Genomic DNA, 21,190 nt, shown 5'->3' on the forward strand with positions numbered 1-21,190 from the left:
CTCGCGGTCACGTGAACACCGCCCAGTCACGTGAGCGCCGGAAATAGAAGCGGAGCCCGGCGCAGGCTTAGTGCGCGAAGCCCGGCTGCCAGCGGGGAGTTGCCGGCAGGTGTCGGGGACCCTGCTCCCCGCTATGGGCCGCCGGAGAGCAGCGCGCAGGCCGGGGGCCGAAGGCGGCCGCACTCGGTGTCCTGCAGGCCGCTCTCTGGAGGAGTTCGCCGAGGAGGTGGGCGTCGCGCTGCGTGGTAAGTGGGGCGTGATCCGGAAGCAGGGCCCGGGCTGGGGTCCGATGCCCACGGCGAGTGGCGGAGCCCCGCGTGAGGCCCAGTCTCGTTCTCTGCCCGGTGCAGCATCCGTGGAGTCGGAGTCCGCCGAGGCCAATGACGGCCGGAGCCCGGTGCGGCTGCCTTGCACGCTAGCCATGTGGGAGCTGGGCCACTGCGACCCCCGGCGCTGCACCGGCCGGAAGCTGGCCCGCCTGGGCCTGGTGCGCTGCCTGCGCCTGGGCCACAGGTTCGGAGGCCTCGTGCTCAGCCCCATGGGCTCCCAGTACGTGTCCCCTGCCGACAGGTAGGCGTGAGAGCCCGGACGAGGGGGAAGGAGTGGGAATGGGCGGGGTGCTTGCCTGAACATTCATCTTAATAAACCCCCGGCTTTGGCGCGTCATTCATTTCGGGGCTTACCTATTTACACCTATCTGTTAAGTTTGCCCCCACTGCCTAGAGTAGAGCCCAGAATATAGTGGATCTCAAAAAAACGTTTGTCACATGAATAAGTTAGCCTGTTCTAGTTCCCTGCCTCAAAACTTGGCCTATAAGGGCCCTTGGGGGTTGTTTGAGGCAGGGGAATGATGTTTTATCCCTAGTGAGGGCAGTCTCCAGGGACATACCTGTTCTAGGGTCATCACCAAGGTGGTGCTGGCCCCCAGAACCCTATTCTGCTCCTGCCAGACAGCTGGTGGTACAGTCGGGGGTGGCTGTCATCGACTGCTCCTGGGCCAGACTAGAAGAGACACCCTTTGGGAAGATGCGAGGGAGTCACTGTAGACTGCTGCCCCACCTTGTGGCCGCCAACCCCGTGAACTATGGCCGTCCCTGCAAACTGTCCTGTGTGGAGGCTTTTGCCGCCACCTTCTGCATCCTGGGTGAGTATGGGGCCTGGCAGCCTGGAGGTCTGGCTGTGCTACCATTAGTGTTTTCTACTGGCAAGTCTCAGGAGAAACGTGAGGGTGTGTGCAGAGGTGGTTGAGATGGACAGGCCAGGTTTTCTATCCCAACTTCCACTTAAAAGTTCTCGCTCTGTGGGGTTGAGGTGGCAAAATGAATATCTGGCCTGCAAGCACTCATATTTGGCCTTGTTTTCATGGCACCACTGCCCTGAGAGCCCTCCATCACCCTTCATCTCATTCTCAGAATTTATGGTCCCAATAGAGGTCTAGGTGGGCAGCCCCATGACACATGGGCAGGGGATTTAGTAGGCTGCAGAGGCAGGCATGGGCTGTCTGGATTGTAGGATGGTGTCTGACAGGGACTTTTAGTTCCTGTGACAGCATCGGGGATGCTGGGGACTCACTCAGGATTGGAAAGGGATTGACATTCTTGGGTTTCCTGTTTCTGTGGCATCAGGCTTCTCAGACCTTGCTGTCATTTTGCTGCGGAAGTTCAAGTGGGGCAAGGCCTTCCTAGACCTGAACCGTCAGCTCCTGGACAAGTATGCAGCCTGCTGCGGCCCAGAGGAGGTGCTGCAAGCAGAACAGGCATTCCTGGCCCATGCCAAGGAGCGCCCCAAAGAAGAGATCGGTGAGGCCTGGCATGGATGTGAGCCTCCCCTGGGTGGGAGTCAAGCCTCCATGCCTGTCACTTCTTTGAGAAGCTCCAGGGGTGGAAGGCTAGGTTCTGCTTAAAGCTTACCTATATGTCATGGTCCTTTGTGCTCCCTCTGTTCAGATCCCTTTGATGTGGATTCAGGACGAGAATTTGCAAACCCCAACAGGCCCGTGGCTGCCACCTGGTAGGTCCTCAGGCTTCCCAATTTCTTGACAGCTCAGACCCAGAGCTATCCTCTCCCTCTGGCCTCAGCTCCTCCTGCTGCATGGGGGTGGGGGTGAGGGTGGGGATGGAGGGGGTTGACTGTGGAAATGCAGGGTATGGACTGAGAGGTTTTGGTTTCAAGAACACAAGGAGTATGAGGAATTTGTACTCAGCCTCAGGGCTTCTGTGGGTCAGGGTGCCAGGGAAGGATTGCCTCATACAAGCCACAGATGGTGCCTTTAATGAACACACCCCTTTCCAGGCTGCCCAGGGACAATGGTGACATTGACAGTGAAGAGGAGTCCGAGGAACTTGGGCCCGAAGCTGAGGATGGAGGCCGCAGCAACAGCAGCTGCTCAGACGAGGAGGAGACTCTGGAGCAGGGGTTAGAGGCCAGGGCCCCCACCGAGGTTTGGAAAGGAATCAAGAAACGGCAGAGAGACTGAAGGTTGCACACATGTATTTTTCGAGGCAGAGTGATGAGGAAATCTAGAGATGCCAGTGGGACTGGTGGGAACAAAGACAGGCGTGGTAGCCTCGGCATCTACAAGCAACACTTGACTGTTGGGTTCTCTCCCAAAACTTCTATCATAGCCTTGCTCTGGGTCCTGCCTCAGAGTCCCCAATGAAATTGCAGACAGGGAGACTGCATGAGCCTCTGTTTCTTTGCACTTGGCCTGTGTGCTTGGGGTACTCTCGGCCTCTAGTGAGGCAGACCCTGCCTGGAAAGGTCTGGGCAGTGGGGATGGCAGATCATGGAATAGGTCTTGTGTGGGCATAAATACAGAGATGAAAGAAGCCAGACAGGTGACCCATCAGCACGGAGCCCCTTACACTGACCCACCAGCCTCATAGAAACCCAAAGGACCCTCTCCTGGGCCTATGATGCAAGTAGGGGACTGGAGACCTATGACATGCTTAGCAAACCTCTCCTCCACATGCCCTCCATGGGTGGAGGGTTCTGGAGCACAGGGAGGGTGAGAACCTGGCTGTTCTCTCTCCTTCCACCTGGGGCCCTGAGAGCTTCTTCATGCTAAGGTTTGGGTTGTCAGACTTAAACCCTGGCCTTCCTGCCTCTCAGCCTAGTGAGCTCCTGCCTCCCCCTGACCCTAAGAGAGATAAGAACATAGCTTCTTTTAAGGCAGCTCTACTGTGGCACCGCTGACACTGGGGATGGACCATTCTCTCTGGTTCATTGTAGGATATTAAGCAGCATCCCTGAACTTTGTCCACTAGTGCCAGGAGCACCCCCTTCAACCTCCAGGTGTGACAGCCAAAAATGTCTCCAGACATGACCTAACATTCTCTAGGGGGCAAACCCCCCACTGAGAACCACATGCTTGCATGCCTGGGGCTGTGGAATCCCCCAGGAGGCAGGTAGAGAAGCTCACCTGGTAGTCAGGTGGCTTCTGCTCCTGTTTAGGGGGGCAGCTGCTGGCCAGGCAGGCCCCACCAAGTTGGCTGCCCAGATACAGGGTTAGGGGGTACTTGCTGGGTGCAAGGAGTTCATAACACAAACCACATGGGCACACCAGGGCAGATGGGAGCTGGGAGGTCTAGCCACAGCACAAACACCACACAACCCGGGAGGGGATACCACGAGCCCTGGCTGCACTAAGCTGACCATAGGATGAGGATGACACCACAGGGACTTGGTGGCGTTCTGGGGCTGGCAGCTGCAGGGGCTCATGGATCCGCTTCCATGAATTTCTCCAACTCCCTGAGTCTCTTGACAAACTCCTGTGCCTCCCTGTTGGTGCGGCCCTCCAGCATCCTCAGTGTGGACCTCACTGCAGGCAGGAGGGCAGGGGCAGCATCAGGCCCTGCTATCCCTTAGAACCACCGCCCCTCTGGCCCCCCACTCACCCTGGGCTCTGGGCCGACGCAGGTGCAGGGTGACGGGCTGCCCAGCCCTCGAGCTTCCGCCCGCCTGGGGCCGCACAATGCCGCCAATGCTGCCCAAGCCTAGGGCTGCCTCCCCTGCAAAGTCGTTGGTGGACAGCCAGTCGTGGTCCATGACCGTAAACAGCACACAGGCACCGCGGCGGCGGCACGCTTCTGCTGGCACGGAGCTGCAGGCAGAGGGCAGTCACCCAGAGCCCTGCTCCCTGCTTGGCCAGGTGATGGGCAGGCGGAGGCAACACTCACAAGTAGAAGAGTTCGTCGTACACAGGGTGCAGTGTCCGGCTTTTGACCTGGGTCCTTTGGCTGTGGACCAGCGGGAAGAGGTGCGGTGGACCCAGCTCCACGATCACAAAGGGGTCACTAAGGCCTGAGGGGCAGGCTGTGAGCAGAGTGCCACCATCCCACTGGCCTGCCCCCCCCCCCCCCGGCCATGCCTCTGCTCACCATTGGGGTCTAGGGGGAGCAGGTCAGCTGCATGCAGCACCTCCACCACCAGCCGCTGCTCAGCTGCCTCGTAGTAGCAACGGACACTCAGGCGGCCACACCGGTTCTGCTCTAGGGACCTCTGCGGAAAGGCCCGTGGGCTGGTGAGCCCAGCTCAGGAGCTCTGGGATGAGGCCATGTGCCCACAGCTGGGCTGCATACCTGCTTGAGTTTGTCCAGGTAGTACTGCTCGATGCACTCTCGGGTGGAGCACTTGTGTAGGCGCAGCTCCTCCTCCAGCCTCTGCGGGGGAGGGAGAGGAGGTGGCAGCCAACTCCCAGCCCGCGGGCCCCTGAAGGCACCCAGGCTAGTGTGGAGCAGCGGTCCAAGGTTGGGCCTCACCTTGTAGCTTCCGTCCCTCAGGTTCTCCATGGGTAAACCCTGTCCCTCTGCGTGGAAAAAAGTAACCAGGGCCTGGGGCAGGGCAAGAAGGGAGAGATGTGAGATTGTGGCATGTACTAGGGACAGTGGACCAAGACAGGTGGAGCTTTGAGTTTGCGTAGCACTGGGATTTTGGGAGCCCAAGGCAGAGCCACCTGTCACACCAGGGGCACATCAGAAACCCCCAAGAAGCATGGGAAAATGTTGGTGCCTGAGGCCAGATAGCTGTCATAATAGGTAGCAAGATGCTGCTGATCCAGGTGGGCTGACTGGGAAGAAATGCTGCCCTGGTGGGTTCCCAGAGGAGGGGCTATCCAGACTTGGCAAGCCAATGCATTCTGGTAGGGGGCAGCAGGGCCAAGGGGAGGGCAGCAGCCTTGCCCCCTGGATCCCAGCAGAGGGTGGGCACCTCCATGAGATCCCACCTCTAGCGTGAAGTGGAAACGGCTGTAGAAGTCAGCAGAGACGTCAAGGTTGGTGCCCAGCGCCTGCAGAATGGCCTGCAGCAGCAGCTCCCAGAGGGCCTCCAGCACCCTGCAGGGACACAGCATCTGTGACTGGACCCTGGCCTACCCTGCTCCACCCTCCCCAGTCCATACCTGTTCAGGTTCTCCTTCACCAGCAAGGTGTTCAGTAGGGCCAGCTTCTCATCCAGGTATTTCATGAGTGGAGCCACAGCCTGTAGGGAGGGTCCTCAGGGCCAGACTGAACCTGGGTCCCACCACACACATACACTCCCCACCAGGCTGAGCCCTCAGCTGGTCAAGTACTCACCTCGTCGTTCTGGATGGAGTCAGGTGAGAGGCTGATGTGCTGCACGTACTTTCTGATGTCCCCCACCATCTGAGGGAGGGCAGTGCTCAGCACTGAGTGGAGTTAGGGGTAGAGGGAGGAGCCAGGTCCCTGCCCCACCTTTCTTGCCCACCTTGGAGGTCAGGTGTGCAGTCACAGTGCAGGCCTCCCGATGCAGGTCCTCATCCAGGGCCTGTGTGCAGCTGAGCAGGGGACGGGGGAGCCCTCCTGCAAGCCCCGAGGCCCCCTCTGGCCACGCCAGGCCTCGTAGTGCCTGGCCCACAGCCCTGCGCAGGAGCTCCACATTGTTGAGGACCACGCAGAGCTGGAGAGATGTGCCGGATGTGTGGGGGATGGAGGGGATGGAGTGGTTCTTGTGGTCATGTGCTGGGCCCACCCAACCTCCTGCCCCCATCCACCGGCCCGCCAGCCCACTCACTGGCTCACTCACTGCCTCGCCTGAGGCCTTGGGCTGAGTGTCCACCTTCTTCCGCAGCAGCTCAGTGTAGAAGAGGGCAGCCTCACACAAGTCCTGGTAGGACACAGTGCTCCAGGCTATGGGCCACATCCCCTGGCCCTGCTGTCCTCTGTACCCAAACTATTCTCAGGCTCTAGTGCCCACCTGGCTAAGCTGCATGCCCAGCCCCTGGGCCTGGGCAGGGTCCGGCCATGCCAAGCAGGCCCACAGCTCCTGGATGTGGCTGAAGCAGAGACTTGCAGTGGCTGCAGAGCTGCTGTGCTTGGAGGAGCCGTCCATTGGCTCCAGCTGGGAAGGCAAAAGGAAGCTGGGTTTTGAGGGGCCCTGGATGGGTCCCAGTACCCTCGGACCGGGTGCTCACTCACTGTGTCCACATCAACAGCTCCCTGAAGCCTCCATTTGGCCTGGTCCCGCAGCACCTGCAGCCAAAGCTTCACGGCAGGTAGGAATGGCGTGTGGATGTTGGCCAGGGCCAGAGACCGGCTGTCCCTGCAGCAGGAGGCCAGCCAGTCAAAGCAGGCCCGACTCAGACACCTGGAGCCAGCGGAGCCCAGGATCCCTGGCCTAAGGAGGACCCAGGAAAGCCTCCTGCACAGGGCCCTTGGGCTCCTGTTCCAGAGCCCTCCTGGAGGAAGCTAGAGAGTGTGTGGGGGAGAGGAGCAGGTGAGGGAGGGAAAAGGGGGGTCAGGTGGGTGGGCTAGGGGGAAGGGGGATGGAGGAGGCAAGTGAAGTGAAGGATGAGGGGAGGGAGAGGGGGGACAGGGCACCCACCGGCCCAGGATGCTGCTCCAGAAGCGCTGGATGTCTGCCAGGGATAGGTAGAGCTCAAAAAGCCGTGAGGCCACTTCGAGGGTCATTTTGGGGCTCAAGTCTTCGGTCAGTACCCACACCTCCTCAGCTAGCTGCCCAGAAAGGTGGAGTCAGGCTGTCAGCACGAGGAAACCCAGGCCCCTTCCCAGGCAGGAAGCGTCTCCCCATCCCCCTGCCTCACCAGGCGCTCCAGCTGCCGGAAGGTGAGTGTAAAGAAGTCGATCTTGATGATGCTGCAAAGGACACATCTCAGACACCTGCTGCCCCTGGCCCCTGGCCCCAGTGGCAGCACTTGAGGGGCTGGGTGCAGGGGCAGCAGGAAGAGCCCTGAGCGCCACCTGTGGAAGAGGCTGGCATAGATGCTGTAGCAGGACTGCAGGTCCTCATAGATGGCGTCGACCAGCTCAACCAGCCCAGCAAGTCGCTGCAGCCCCGGCTGCAAGGAAGCACTGTTCACACTGACCTTTTGGCCTGCACCCACCTGCTCCCCACCCCCACCCCACCCCATGGCCATGCCCTCTCTGAGCCGTACCTGCTCTCGAGGACTCTTGGCGTTCAGGAGCCTGTCATACCATTCCCGGTTGCCTCTCTACAAGGGAAGTCACCGAGGCAGCAGGGTGTGCGGGAAGGAAGAAAGGCAGTGAAGGGCAGAGGGCCTGGGTTACAGCAGGGCCAGGGCTGGTGGGTGGGGCACGGGTGGCTGAGTGGTGCAGGGCAGGGGCTGGGCAGTTAGCCTAGACCAGACCACCAGACGTACTTTCAGGGCAGCAGCGATGTCCATGTTTAGCTCAGTCTCGAAGGGGCAGATTTCAAAGGAAGGCTGGAAGAGCTGCAGCTTGTCCAGACACCTGGTTGAGGAGCCACAGCTGACTGGTGGCTGCCCCACCTGGACCCCTACCCCACCTCGTGCTAGCAGCTGCACCCACTTCAGCAGCAGCTCCAGGCGGTGGATGGCTGTGCTGTTGGTGGCAGGAAAGTAGTCCCGGAGCTGGCGCAGCAGCCCCAGCGCGAACTCGGAGAAGGCAGAGAAGCTGTCGGCCAGGCTCTCCTCCTGGGGGCACAGGGCCCTTCAGAACCGATCCCTCAGGTCCTCCCCCTGGCGGGGCCAGCGGGGCAACAACCCTTTGCCCTGAGGAGCAGCCTCCAACCGCAGTGACCTCTTCCCGCTGGCCTCTCCAACCTCAGCCTCCGTAGCAGCACAGATGGCCTCACGTTTACACCACCCGCTGTTCCTCTGCTCTGTCTCTGCAGCGCCCAAAACTCTGTTTTTCACCTGCTGAAGTGCATGACCTTCCTCCAACACATCCCTACCTCGGTATTGCTTACCACTTGCTCTCTCCTGCATCAAACCCCTACCGCCCTCGCGGAATGTGAACCCAACGCAGAACAGACTCGGCCCCAGGCTGAGCAGGCGCACAGAACCCTCTCCAGGAACAACTTCTTGAGGCCACACGCCAAGCCCACCTGCTCCTGGGGCAGCGAGGCCGCCTCCTCCCAGTGCAACTGCATGTCCTCCAGCAGCCCCAGCAGGTAGCCGTAGTCCATGGTGCAGGTCTGGTGATGGCGGCTGCTGACCTGCCAGTGCCTATGGGGTCCCCCGCCCAGAGCCAGGGCAGTGGCATTGGGCCGGACCCCCACAGCCAAGGTACCTCCGAGCGCCCCACCCACTCACGGGAATGTCCCTCTCACGCCACGCCCACCCACTGCCACCGCCCCACCCTTCGTCAGGCGTCCCGCCCACTCACAGCACCGCCAGTTGCAGCGCAGACAGGTTGCTTTGAGCGCCGTGCAGGCAGAGCACGGTGGCAGCTGGCCTGCTGAGCTCGCCCCGCCAGCTGCTCGAGTTGGGCTGGGGGAAGGGCTTGGCGTGGGTGGAGGTGGGAGACCCCCATCCCCTCGCTTGTGGTCCCCATCGCTTGCCCTCCCCAGGGCGTGCCCAGCTGCCCTGGGGTCTCAGGGCGCCTCTACCTCCTCGGCTCGGTGCTCGAACTGCAGCAGACGGCTGAGCAGCAGCAGGTAGGACAGGAAGCCCGACCGCCCGCGCTGGCTCATGCCCGTGTCCCTCTGGAACGCAAAGCCCGCCCTTCACCAGGTGCCTGGACCACGGGCTGCGGTGCAGGGCGGGGTTCCTGATTTCCCACGGCTCCCCACCTGCGTGGTGATCAGCTTGAGCACCAGCTGGCAGTCTCCCTGAACGCGGGAGGCGCTGGAGCGTGGCTCTAGCTTGAACCATCGGTCCTCACCAGCCACAGGGACCTCCTGCGGGAAGGGGATTCAGACCCGAGATTCCTCCTTCCCACACAGACCCTGTGGGACTGTGGAGAGAACACAGGCTTCCACACTTCCCGTTGAACCGAGGTGACCAGCACAGAGTGAGCGCTCAGGGGTGCCTGGACAGTGAGTCCCCAGGAGGCTGTCCCTGCCCCCACCCAGCAAGGTTCTCTCCCCAGCCCAGGAAGGATGGGAGACTCTTGGGGGATTACAGGACATAACCACTGGCAGTATCTAGGAGGGTGAGGCACACACAAGCAGGTGAGTAAAGCCTCTGTGTCCACTCACCCAGATGGGTATGTTGAGGCACCCTAGAAAGTCATCAGTATGGTCCTCTGTGGGCCCAGCCCTCCCATTTGCACGGGCTGATTTGACAATCTGTTTGAAATACCTGGGCACAGCAGGATGGGCGTCACACTTGTGGACCCTGGGGAGCTACCACCAGCTGGGAGGGCACAAGGGTCCCACCTGCTATACCTGCTCATGCCCTTCAGGCCAATGACTTCATTTAGCTTCCTGCATGCCTCCACCAGGGACACATCGTCATCATGGTCCCTGAGGAAGTGGGGCACCTGGCTTGTCTGGAGCCCAGCCCTGAGTGCCCCTTCCCACTACCCTCAGACCAAAGGCACCACACCCCTGCCCTGCTGGGCACAGGGGCCTGTACCAGATGTCCAGGTGCAGCTGGTCCGTGCTGACATCCTCAATCTCACTACAAGGAAAAGAGAGATATCCATGAGGGTCTGAGGTAATCCTCTGCCCAGGGCTGGGGCAGGGACAATTTCAACAACCACAGGGAGCGGTCCATGGCAGGCTCTGTGGCCCTGGGGACATGAGCCTCTCTCTGAGACTTAGTTTTCTCCTCTGGAAAGTAGGCATATAAGCAGCCACCTTGGTTCCCTAGGGCAGGTACTGAGACCATGTATAGCTGTGAGCTGTCCCCCTCTGGTCACAGCTGCCCACATGCATCCCCAGGACCGGCTCTGGCGCTGCAGGCTGTCCACTGCTGGGCCATCTGCTGGGCGAGGGGGCTTACAAGAGGAAGTGCTCCTTCCACACAGGGTTCAGGGTGCTGCTCTTGACCTCGGTGACCTGGATGCATTTAGCTGGCAGTGGGCTGCCACGCTTGGCCCCCTTGCGGAAGCTGAAACGCTGCTCCTTGTGTGGGCCTGGCTCCCGCGGGGTGCTCGAGGCCGACAGGATGCCCAGCATGCAGTACGGGTCACTGAAGCCTGGGACACAGCAGTGCCTCAGTCCCCAGTCACAGGCCCTCCTCCCCTCCATGGTGACCAGGTCTGGGAGCAGCTAATGTCTGGGCCCGTCTTCACTCACCATTGGGGTCTTTGGCCAGCAGGTTCTTGGCACGCATGACGGACACTTTCAGGGCGTATTTGGGGGCCTGTGGGCAGAGGGGTGCTGAAGGGCCTCTAGAGGTTCAGTGTGAACACGAGAGGGCCCTGCCCTGTGCCTCCCCCAAGTCCTTGAACATGGGCACTATGGCTGGTCAGCTCTGCACAGGCAGGTGGCAGCCTCACCTTGGCCTTCTTCACACACTCAATGGCCTCGGCATGCTCCTCGGGGCTGGTGCCAAACACCTGCAGAGGGCAGGCAAGTGTAAGGGCCCAGGTGACACCCAAAATGAGGCTGGCCATCACCCTGGGGACCTCAGGCATGGCCCCAGCCAGGGATGCCTGACTGCAAATGTCATGGGTGGGGGGCACACACAGGTGAAGAGGAAAGATGTGTCTGTCTATCCTTTTACCCTTGTGTGTGTGTGTGTGTGTGTCCATCCTTCTGGGTGTGCCTGTCAGCCTGTATGTGTGTCTGCCTGTGCACACACATATGTGTGTGTTGTTCAGGTGACAATGACATCAGCAGGTGGGGGGTTAGTGGTGGGCCGTGGTCTCAGTCCTTTCCAGAGCCAGTGGGTTTCACCTGCTGAAGGTAGCTCAGTAGGGCCTCCTGGTCATCCACCTGGTCGGGGCCCATGGTCCCTGCGCGATAAAGGACGGTGTACAAGGCTTCCTCGTAGAGCATCTCTACCTGTGGGTGGTGTGGGGAGCACACCTTGAGTCCCTTGCCACCACGCCCCCGTCTCCCCTTAGGCTCCTTGGGCTCACACCCTGTGTATCCAGTCCCCAGCCCTCAGCAGCTCCTTCCACTGGTAGAGCCCACTCACTGCCTCAGTGCCTTTGCACCTGCCCCGCCCTCCACAGGGGGTCCCTACTCATCTCTGCCCTCTGCTCTTTACTCACGTCCATGGGGAGGCCTGGCCCACCACCCAGCCACCTTTACTGTCCACTATTCCCAGACTCTGACTCTGGTGCACAGTAGGTGCTCACAGCCCCACCCTGGGGCCAGAACCCCATCCCTCTTACCTCTTCCTGGGTCAGGGCTCTCAGGCCACGGTTGGGGTCCACAGGCTCAGAGGGGGCTGGTGAGCTGCTGCGCAAGAGGACCTAAGAGAGGGGTACTGGGGTGAGAGTCTCTGAAGGTGGGGATTCTGTGGCTGCCTGGGTGGAGGGCGATTCAGGGAGGGAGGGAGGGAGGGAGGGAGTGGTGGGGTGGAGGCCAGACGCAGAAGGGACAGGTGAGGAGCCCTGGCATAGTGTCCCCCATATCACTCAGCAGTGTCTGAGATCTGTCCTCACCTCAGGGCATGGCAGGCCCCGCCTGCCTTCCCCCTTCTTCAGAATGAGGCGCATCTGGGTGAAGAACTCCACACCATCCCCTGGTTTCCTGCCAAGGCCAGGCGCAGGGTCAGCAGACCCTCCCCAGACCGCAGGGCTCACAGCACATGCTGCCCAGCTCAGGACCAGCCACCGGCCTACAAGACTCAAGGCACGCCTTGGGGCACTGCGTGCTGTCCACAGGCACCCCATAGCCTTGGGTTCAGACCCTCCTGGGCTCCCTTTGGGCTGTGAGGCACCCACCAGGCCCCCGTGGCAGGCTCCTGTGGGTCAGCACTGGTGTCCCCCGGCTCCTCCTCGGTCCTCCGGCGGAAGGACGGGCAGACCTGCACCTGCCTGAGCACACTGCTCTTTATCTCCAGCAAGGTGGACATGGTGGGTGACCTACAGGCAGAGAGCATAGCTGTGACCTCCAGTCGTCTGCTGCTTCGTTAGCTCATCAGCATTGCCATACAGTCCCCAATAAACACAGCACACACCACATTTAGCAATTACTGGATTAGCCAAAACCAACAGAAGCCATGATCTTGGGAACAAACAGCCTGAGGCAGGAGGGTGCACCTTGGGGAGAGCGGTGGCCGGCACCATCATGGCCACCAGAGGCAGGAGGTAGGGAGGCCCTGGAGATCACTCCCCACCCCTGACTCTGCTGGACACCTGGGGGCCACAAGGGTTCCTGCCAAGTCACTTGGTCTCTCTAAGTCATCAGCCTGGGTAGAGGGCCACTGTCATTTTCACTTGACAATGACCCACTCTGCAGAATGGGAAACTCCTGCAGGGTGGCTTTGGGGATGGGATGAGGCTGTAAGAAATGATGGTGGTGCCCCGCAAAGTCTGTGGCCAGGATGCACAGGAGGAACTGCTGGGGGTTCTCACCCACCAGGCACAGCGGGGCTGGTGCCTGTTCTACCCTTTGGACTGCCACCCAAAGCAGAGCCTGCTCCCCACAATCAGCGGAAATGACAACATGGGGCAAACCACAGCCCCTCTCCCTGTCCTAATCCCAGTGCCCCCATTGCCATGGCGGCCAAGACACTGTGCCTTGGAGCAGCCCAGATGCCACAGCAGGACAGGGAAGGGCCCTCCACCAAGAGAAGAATGGAACTGGACCTGGAAGCCCCCTGCCCACGCTGCCAGTTCAGCCTTGGTCAGTCTGCTCTGTGTGGTGAGAACCTGTGTCAGGGATAGGGCTCCGGCTGAACAAGTCACCAGTGACCCCAGCAGCAGGCACCTCTGAATAACAGGGACACCTTCTGTCCAGGTGGCAGGGTCCCGGCTTCCTCAGAAACCTCACTGCTTCTACTCATTGCTGGCACTAGGCTCCCCTTGCCCAGCCAGCCTGCAGCAGGGGACAAGGCCCAGCTCCAGGTGACACAGGCATGTCTCCTCCAGGGAGCTCAGGGTTCTCTGCAGACCTCCAGAGGAAGGGCAGGATGACATCTGGCCCTTGAGCCCACCCCTTCCACTGCACTGCCCAGCCAGGCACCCACCTCTCCCCTGGTTGTGCACCAACCGGCCCTGTGCCTCCCCCCAACTCCAGGGTGTTCCCCTTGCTTCCCCTGGAAATCATCATGGTAAAGTGCAGACCCCCTGCCAGGCCTCCTCTGCTTGCCAGGTGCACACACCTCAGCTCCCTGCCCAGGCTTGCTGGTTCCTGGTGCACAGAACACACCAGGCTCCCCTTCGTGCAGCACGGGGCCTCTGCACTGCCTGCCTGGTCCCCTTCCTTGCTGATGGGAAATTGTCCACGTAGTAAGGGCACCTCCAGGCCAGGCACATCAGCCTGGGCAGGGGTTACTGTCATTTTGACAAAATAGGCCCTGGCCGGTTTGGCTCAGCGGTTAGAGCGTCAGCCTGCGGTCCTGAGAGACCCGGGTTCGGTTCCCGCTAAGGGCACCTACCTCGGTTGCAGTTTGTCCCCGGCCCTGGTCGGTTGTGCGGGTGGCAACCACTCGATGTGTCCCTTCACATCGATGTTTCTCTCCCTCTCTCTGTTCCTCTCTCTCCCTCCCACTCTACCTGAACAAAAAATGGAAAAATGTCCTCGGGTGAGGATTAAAAAAAAAAAAAAATTAACTTGACAAAATAGGAAATGGGGACTCAGCCAGATCAAGCTACTAGCCTAGTTAGTGGTGGGAATGCCAGGTGAGACCACGCTGCCTTGCATGCCCAGGCCATCCCCGGCGCAGCTGACGCTTAGGAATCATGGCCTCGTAAGCACCGTCTCTGTTAAGCACAGTCTCTGTTAAGCACCGGCTTCCTCTTCCTTAGAATCTTAAGTTGTGCTGGAAGAGGTGGGACCGTCGCACGCCTGGCACCTGGAGGAGCCTAAGTTGCCTAAGTTGCCAAGCCAGGTCCCTGCTCCCAGCTGTCTGTCTGTCTGTCTCCTGGTAGTCGAGGGCCGCTGGTTTTGGTCTAGACACCCCCACCAACTCAGGCCACCACCTCCAGACAGGAGAGGCAAGCAGCTTGTCCCCCTACAGTCACCAGAAATGAGGCCCTGCCTCTTTCATACCTATCGTGCCTGCTCCTGGGAGCCTTCCCCCCCCGGGGGGGTCTCCACAGCTTGGGCACATGTTTCCAGAAGCTGTTGACCCTACAGCCAACGGTGAGGTCCCCAAGGGCTGGGCATCATAGGTCCCCTTCTTCTCTCTGGCTGAGTGGAAGGGGCTGTTCCGCTGCAACCCCCAAAGCCAGGGGAGCAGCCGCTGCTTGAGCTGTTGCCAGGGCAACCGCCAGCTGCTGTGTCTGCATGTGACAGGGGCTACAGGGGCTCTACATCTCAGAGACAAATGTGACGCAGGAGCCCAGCGGCTTGAGCTGCAGAGGTGTCTGTGAGAACAAATGTTCAAGGCAGTGGTGGGGTCGCACCCTACCAGCATCTTCCTCAAACATCTCACCAGATAATGCTCATCCCTGGAGAGGGGTGCTGCTCTGTTCCCCTCATCTGGATGAGACAGAGGCCCTGGGGTTAGGAAACCGCCCAAGGCCACAGAGCCAGCAGGTGGCCTGAGGTGGAGTCCAGGTCTCCCTGGCTCCTGTGTCCAACAACTAAGCTCCTGCACGCCCTGAGTCCTAGGGTCCAGGTGGCCAGCCTACCTTTTTCTGATTGGTACGTCCCTACTCCCTCAGCCCACTGCCAAGATCGGGGCAATAGTGGTGTGTGGACATGGGTGTCTGGGCATGATGGCTCATTCTGGATGCTCAGAAACTCCCCGGGTTCCCCAGGGAATCCTGGGCTGCCTGCGCAGTTGATAACCTGTGGCACCCAACTGCCTTGGCCCTGGGAGCCAGCCAGCATCTCACTCAGAGCTGTCATCAACTGTGGGCCTGTGGCCATCCCCCCAGGAAGCACTCACTGGCTGCCAGGGCCCCTCGGCCCACATGGGGCAGAGAGCTACAGGGGTCCTCTACCTGTTTGATAGGCCCCAATGGGACTCCTTCCCAAGCTGTCCCTGTCTCCAAACCTCCTGGGCCTGGACAGCAACACAGAACATCCCTGCTACTGCCCAGCCACCAGGGTCAGAATCACAGCTCCCACTGGCCCAACAAGCAAACTGAGGCCAGCCGTGTCGGCACTGGGGCCAAGCCAAAATGGTCAGGTCTGCTTTGTCCCCTGGCTGTCCCCAGGTTGAATGGGAAATGACAGTTCTGCAAAGTGGATGTCCATTTTACAGCCCAAGACTGGGGTGACTTGCCCAGAGCCAGGATTCAAACCCAGGGCTCTAGGCCAGGCTGTCTCCTCAGGTGGTTGAGGCAGGTAAGTCTGGGACCGCTGAGCTGAACCAAAAAGCCAGATCAGTCTCTCTAGTCATGTCCCCAGTGGCTAGCTGGGCACCCTTGTAGTGAATAAAACCTTCAGTACGCTGGGATGCCCCTTTTACTGAAATTAGGTCACTGGCAACTTGGTGGTAGGGTCCACTGATGCTGCCCTGGGTGTGGCAGGATGTCTGGCCTCAGGTGCTAGTTCTCCATGCCATCTCCTTGGTCTTCCCTTCCCAGCCTGGTCCCCACCTGGCCCCTGCTGCCCCCTTCACTCTTTTTCATTGATTTCTGGCTCCCATCACTCCCTGGCCTCGCTGACTTCCCAGCCAGTGCTGCCCTGCACAATGCCCACTACAAATGCTGATTCCTGGGGTCTCATCCCAACCTAGTCCTTGGGGGAGGGGCCTGGGAGTATTATAACCAGCTCTGTAGGTGCTCTTAGAGCTCCATGAAGCCTGAGACCAGCTGTCAAGGGCTAGCTGGATGCTTCTGGAATTAACAAGTGAAAAATGATTTTACCTCGGTGAGTTCCTTCTTCCTTTGAGGTCCCCTCTTACCTGTCCTTACTCACCTATTTCCACGCAAGGTTCTCCATGCAACGTTCCTCCCCCCACTTCTCTCACTGACACCCCGTCCTTCCCACCCCTCCTCTGTGCTCCCCAGGGGAGCCCGGGCCTCCGCCAGTCCGTAGGGGTCTTTCCCCCAGGAGAGGGTGGGTGGTCCAGGAAGATCGGAAGATAGTCAGGTGAGTGTGTATATTTTTAATCCCCACTAGACCCCTGCGGTAGGTGGAAGGGATGGGCAGGGCTTTTACTGACACGGATTTCTGGGAGGCCAGGGTCCTACGAGGACAGGACCGGAGGAGGGTGGGAGGGACAGTGTGCTGGGGGCATCTTCCTCCCGGGTGGGTTCCCTGGGAAACACCGAAAAGCGTCTTCAGGGTCTTTGGCCCCGACGCCCCCCCATCCCGCGGCAGATTGACCAGCCCCCCCCCCCAAAATCCCGACCCCCACCCACTCCTGCGCTCCTAGGGGAGGGCGCACAGCGGGGCGCGGTTAAAAATGCCGGAGACCCGCTCCTCGGAGCACGCACTAGCCTCAGTTTCCCCGGGGCTGGGGGCGCGTCTTTGCGACCTCCCGAGGCCCTCCGCCTGGGGGCCTCCCAGTGCCGCCGAGGGGTACACACGCAGGCGCTGAAGGGGGCGGCGTCCCAGGTCCGTCCGGCAGAGCTTCGACGGCGCGGGACGGAGTCACAGCACTCACCGTGGGCTTGGCGCGGGTGGGGATGGGGTCCTGCGGGCGCCCCTCTCGCACGGACTCCCGGACGCCCTGAACAGCGACCGCTCGCAGCCAGACGCGCGGACGACTGAGCGCAGCTGACCCACCGCGGCTGCGGCGGGGGGGGTGGGGGCAGGGGCGGGACCTGGCCTGCTCGCCCCGCCCCTATGGGCCCACCCCCGCGCGCCCCCAGCAGTGAGCCGGGCCGGGCGAGGGTCCTTGAGCCCCCAGTGCCTGGCCAGGGGGCTCCCTTCCCCGGGGGTCGGGGCTCAGAGCTGTCAGTGAACCAATCCACAGGTGGATGCAAACACAGGAGCTGGATCGGCTCTGCGTCAGGACCCCCTCCCGGGGGCCCAGAGAATCCAGAGTCGCAGAAACCGAACAAGGGACTTTTTTGGGAAGGGCTATGCAGCCACCTCCGGCGTCATCCTCCCAGCCCAGCGCTACCCCTTGTGTCAACCTGGAGCTGGGGACTTCACCACCTCGGTCCTAATGGGGCAGAGGCCACATCCGGGAGGAGAGGTGCTGCAGTCATCAACTCAGGATGCCCCATGACAACCCTGCTTACCTTTTGGGGTGATCATCCCTATGGTCCAGATGAGGCCCCAGACACCACACGGTGGGCCATGAACCTGGTCACACAGTCTATGGAACCCCAGGGCCTGAGCTGGACCCTACCAGCATATTTCCCAGCCCACTTTCTCGATGCTGTCTGACCTCCCCACTCCACATCCGTGCAGCATTCTGAAACTTGACTGTGGCCACCTGTAGACCTTAACACAAATTGCTGGCCCACCCCAAGCCTACTGATTCCAAAAGTCTGGGTTGGGGCTGACCATCTTCATTGCTACAAAGCTCCAGGTGCTGCCTGGGCCTCCTGGGCTCAAACTTGGAGAACATGGGCTGGTGCAGAGGTTCTGTTCCCAAGGTGCACAGGATCCCTGGACCCCAGCCCTGTCTGGCCGATTCTGCTGGACCCTCAGAGCACCTTGTCCTTGGAGATCAGACCAAGATTTGGAGTTTTCACCCCAAAGGACAGAAAGACAAGCCTGGAATCCACTACAGGTCAGGCCCAGAGGCAAGAACGGTTCTTTCTGGGAAGGGCAGGGGGCAGGGAGGGCCAAAGGCTGGAGTAACAGGGCTCTAGAATATAGCTCCACGCAGGGAGGCACCAGCCATAGCTACTGTGCCTTTTGGTGAATTGCCCACTTAGAGTGCTTCCCCCCTTACATGGGGATGGAGAGGACACCACTCTGATGGGGCTACCACCTGTCTCAGCTTTCAGATCCAGACTCACATCTGTGCCGCCATATGCCCTGTCCTTGCAGGATGAGACAAAGAACTACCGTGTGTGTGTGTGTGTGTGTGTGTGTGTGTGTGTGTGAGTGTGTGTGAGGCAGCACTGCAGGGGGTTAGAGATTGCACTGCAGGGTTGCAGGGTTGGGGGACAGCACTGCAAGTTAGGTTTTCCTAGAAGCTCTGCTCCCTTGGCCCTATTTCCTACCTGGCCCAGCACAGCCAGGCAAATGAGGGCAGAAGCTGTTCAGGATACGCAACTGCTTGGGACAGAGATGAGTCATGGAAGCAGGGGAGGGGGCCTGGACCCCATGCCACCAGCTGCACTTGGTTTCCTTCCGAAGGGGATGGCAATCAGGATGGGGGCAGTTTGTCCTTTCTTGGGGGACTGGCAGGTCCTGAGCCAGGATCTTGGAGCTGGTGCCCCCACTCTTGCAGTTTTGGGTCAGGTTCTGCCAACCTGTTGGAACAATCACCAGTCTGGTTGCCATGGTGATCACAAAGGCTTGGGAGGAAGGACTGTGCAGCTGCTGTAAACAGGAAGTTAGGAGGGGCTGCTGCTAGGGGAGGTGGCCCCTGCTTGCTGCATCCACCCATATCCTGGCGGAGCCAGGGATGGGGCCAGTGGCATCAGAGGCACCAGCCCAGAAACTAATTAACTAGCCTTTTGGCAGGAGGCCCCTGGAGACTTCACCCTTCTCTTTAGATAGGCAAAGTGAGGCTCAGAGAGGGGGAAGGGCTTATCTAGGGCCACACAGCAACAGGCTGAGTCCCAAGCCCAGCCCTGAGACTTTCCCTGGAAAAGATGATCCCCGGGACTTCCCTTCACACACACTTCCAGGGGCTGGAGCCATGGTCCCATTGGTGCCTGATCCCTTCATTTTCATGACCGGTTCTGTGACTGGAGTCAGGCCCACCTGAGTCAATGTCACCCTGGCCCCTCTGCCCCAGATCCCTTCCTCATGGCTCCCCTCTGATGTCTTGGGCTTCAGTATTCCCGGTTTGTAAAACAGCAGTGCCCATCCTGGGGGTGGCTGGGAAACCTCTGCGGGTGATCTCAGCAGTGTACGTGCTGGTTGGTGTCCGCCACCGAGCGCTCCTCCCGTCTACAGGGATGGGGACTGCAGAACTACCTCCAGAGACCTGGGGAGGGGAATGTTTCCACCTCGGAAAGTTGGGGATGGAAGCTGATCTGTTGATCCCACAGCCAGGAGTGAGAAGGGAGGAAACCACTCCACTCCTGCCTGTGTCCCAGACCCTGCTCTGCAGTGTCACCCTGGCCCCTCTGCCTCAGACCCCAGACAGCGGTCCTGAGCAGCAGAGCCAATTGCCGATTTGGAGGTGGTGAGGGGAAGTGTGTGGGCAAGCATATGTCACAGCAGGCGTTAGGGCACAAGACATTCTGCCCAGAGGAGGTCAGGGCTCTGTGGAGCTGGTGGGACGGTGGAGTTCACACTCTCTGGGCTTCTAAAAGAAAAGGGCCTGGCAGGTGTGGGGGCGGGGTGGTGTGGCTTTTCCTCCTTAGGACCAGGAGAAAAACACCAGGCTCTGGATAAGCACTCTGAAGGCTGAGCAGGGGAAGAATGGCACAGGAGATGAAAACACCTCAGTGAGTCCACTCCGCCACTGCAGGTTCTTTTAAAAAATATTTTAAATCGATTTTTTAGAGAGGAAGGGAGAGAGAGAAACATCGATGTGAGAGAGATACGTCAATCAGCTGCCTCCTGCGTGCTCCCCACTGGGGGTCGAGCCTGCAACCCAGGCAAGTGCCCTGTCGGGGAGGACTCTCAATCCACTGAGCCACACTGGCCGGATATTTTTTTTCTTCTACAACCTTTTTTTGTTTGTTTGTTAATCCTCACCTGAGGATATTTTTTTCCATTGATTTTTAGAGATTGTGGAACAGAGGAAGAGAGGTTGATGTGAGAGACACACATTGATTGGTTGCCTCCTACACGCACCTCAACCAGGACTGGGAATCGAACCTGCAACTCAGGTATGTGCCCTTGAGTGGGAATTGAACTCACGACGCTTCCGTGCGCAGGCGAACACTGTAACCAGTGAGCCACACCGGCCAGGTTTTAATAATGTAGAGATCACACCCTCTGGTGGCAGCCCTTGGAATTGCAGGCCTAGCTTTCTAGCGGTCAGGCTCTTCCCACCACCCTCTGAACCCCACCACCTGTCCAGGACAGAGGCAGGAAAAGGGGGTGGGCCATGGGACTTGGGCAAGGGTTCCTGCCTGCCCGGGCTGTATGACCCTGAGGACTGCAGGAATCTGTCCCACTGTCTGTGCTGCGCCACGCTGGGTAGTTCTGCCAGCATTGGTGGCTCGAGGTGGGGGGGTTGTGGCCCAGATGGCCCTTGGCCTGAGATGCTGTTTCCTGGGGTGCAGTCACCAGCTCGGGGGGTCCTGTTGCCAGTACTTGCACATACGGAGTCCGTGCCAGGCCAGGGACATGGAAGCAGATCGCCATCCATTCTGTCCACTGGCCTCCGTCAGCTTCTGGCCCAGAGGCAGGTGTGTCAAGGCCGCCTGCGGCGAGAGCGCCCCCCACTCACCACTGTGGGGCCAGGGCAGTATCAGCTGCAGGCGGACGGCTCCTCCACAGAACCGGCATCGTTCTCTGCAGTCGAGGGCTGAGATGCCCCGTCCCTGGCTCTGGCAGCCCGATTCCTTTCTTCTTGGAGGCATGGAAGGGGCAGCACGAGCACTCAGCTGACCCCTCGTTAGGAGGGCATCCTGGAGGAAGGGGTGGTGGGCACCTGGGAGGGCAGAGCCCAAGAGGGAGAACCCAGGCCTGTGCTCTGGGACTTTGCTGCTTCCTCGTTACTTTCTTCTAGGAGCTCAGGGAAAACGGCCTCCTAATGCTGGAGTCTTTGGGCCAAACTGCTGAAGCCAGTTGTGGGGCCTGGGGGCAGTAGAGTAGATGGGACCCTGGTGCTCCATCCCCATGGGGCCCACAGACCCTGCAGATGGGGTCACCGCATCTGGAAGGCTCTGAGACTCCT

At 60.1% G+C, this 21,190-nt stretch overlaps 2 protein-coding genes across 6 annotated transcripts; one reads left to right on the top strand and one right to left on the bottom strand.

The window, feature by feature from the left end:
* Positions 1 to 88: 88 nt before the first annotated feature.
* On the top strand, positions 89 to 2,679 carry TSR3 (TSR3 ribosome maturation factor). Of its 2 annotated transcripts, none has more exons than XM_036279639.1 (6): positions 89 to 245; positions 351 to 570; positions 951 to 1,144; positions 1,626 to 1,799; positions 1,947 to 2,010; positions 2,293 to 2,679. In XM_036279639.1, exons 1-6 carry the CDS (start codon positions 134 to 136, stop codon positions 2,474 to 2,476), a joined length of 948 nt encoding a protein of 315 aa, XP_036135532.1. In that variant the 5' UTR covers positions 89 to 133; the 3' UTR covers positions 2,477 to 2,679. The 2 variants fall into 2 exon arrangements, with proteins under 2 accessions (XP_036135532.1, XP_036135533.1); XM_036279640.1 differs by having other exon boundaries at positions 351 to 549.
* Positions 2,680 to 3,702: 1,023 nt separating this feature from the next.
* Positions 3,703 to 12,217, bottom strand: BAIAP3 (BAI1 associated protein 3). 4 transcript variants are annotated; one of them, XM_036279392.1, is made up of 33 exons: positions 12,084 to 12,217; positions 11,802 to 11,889; positions 11,529 to 11,609; positions 11,086 to 11,193; positions 10,686 to 10,745; positions 10,483 to 10,549; positions 10,187 to 10,382; positions 9,818 to 9,862; positions 9,628 to 9,705; positions 9,439 to 9,541; positions 9,031 to 9,138; positions 8,848 to 8,943; positions 8,625 to 8,728; positions 8,344 to 8,464; positions 7,806 to 7,930; positions 7,637 to 7,727; positions 7,412 to 7,468; positions 7,218 to 7,315; positions 7,061 to 7,112; positions 6,841 to 6,971; positions 6,435 to 6,558; positions 6,214 to 6,357; positions 6,031 to 6,123; positions 5,725 to 5,916; positions 5,574 to 5,642; positions 5,399 to 5,478; positions 5,225 to 5,333; positions 4,761 to 4,832; positions 4,581 to 4,661; positions 4,380 to 4,500; positions 4,179 to 4,302; positions 3,897 to 4,102; positions 3,703 to 3,820 (listed from the first exon to the last, which is right to left on the bottom strand). In XM_036279392.1, exons 1-33 carry the CDS (start codon positions 12,212 to 12,214, stop codon positions 3,717 to 3,719), a joined length of 3,459 nt encoding a protein of 1,152 aa, XP_036135285.1. In that variant the 5' UTR covers positions 12,215 to 12,217; the 3' UTR covers positions 3,703 to 3,716. The 4 variants fall into 4 exon arrangements, with proteins under 4 accessions (XP_036135285.1, XP_036135283.1, XP_036135282.1 ...); XM_036279390.1 differs by having other exon boundaries at positions 11,086 to 11,109; positions 12,084 to 12,214; XM_036279389.1 differs by having other exon boundaries at positions 11,086 to 11,124; positions 12,084 to 12,214.
* Positions 12,218 to 21,190: the final 8,973 nt, after the last annotated feature.

The sequence above is a fragment of the Molossus molossus genome, unplaced genomic scaffold (assembly GCF_014108415.1).
Source record: "Molossus molossus isolate mMolMol1 unplaced genomic scaffold, mMolMol1.p scaffold_m16_p_3, whole genome shotgun sequence".
NCBI lineage: Eukaryota > Metazoa > Chordata > Mammalia > Chiroptera > Molossidae > Molossus > Molossus molossus.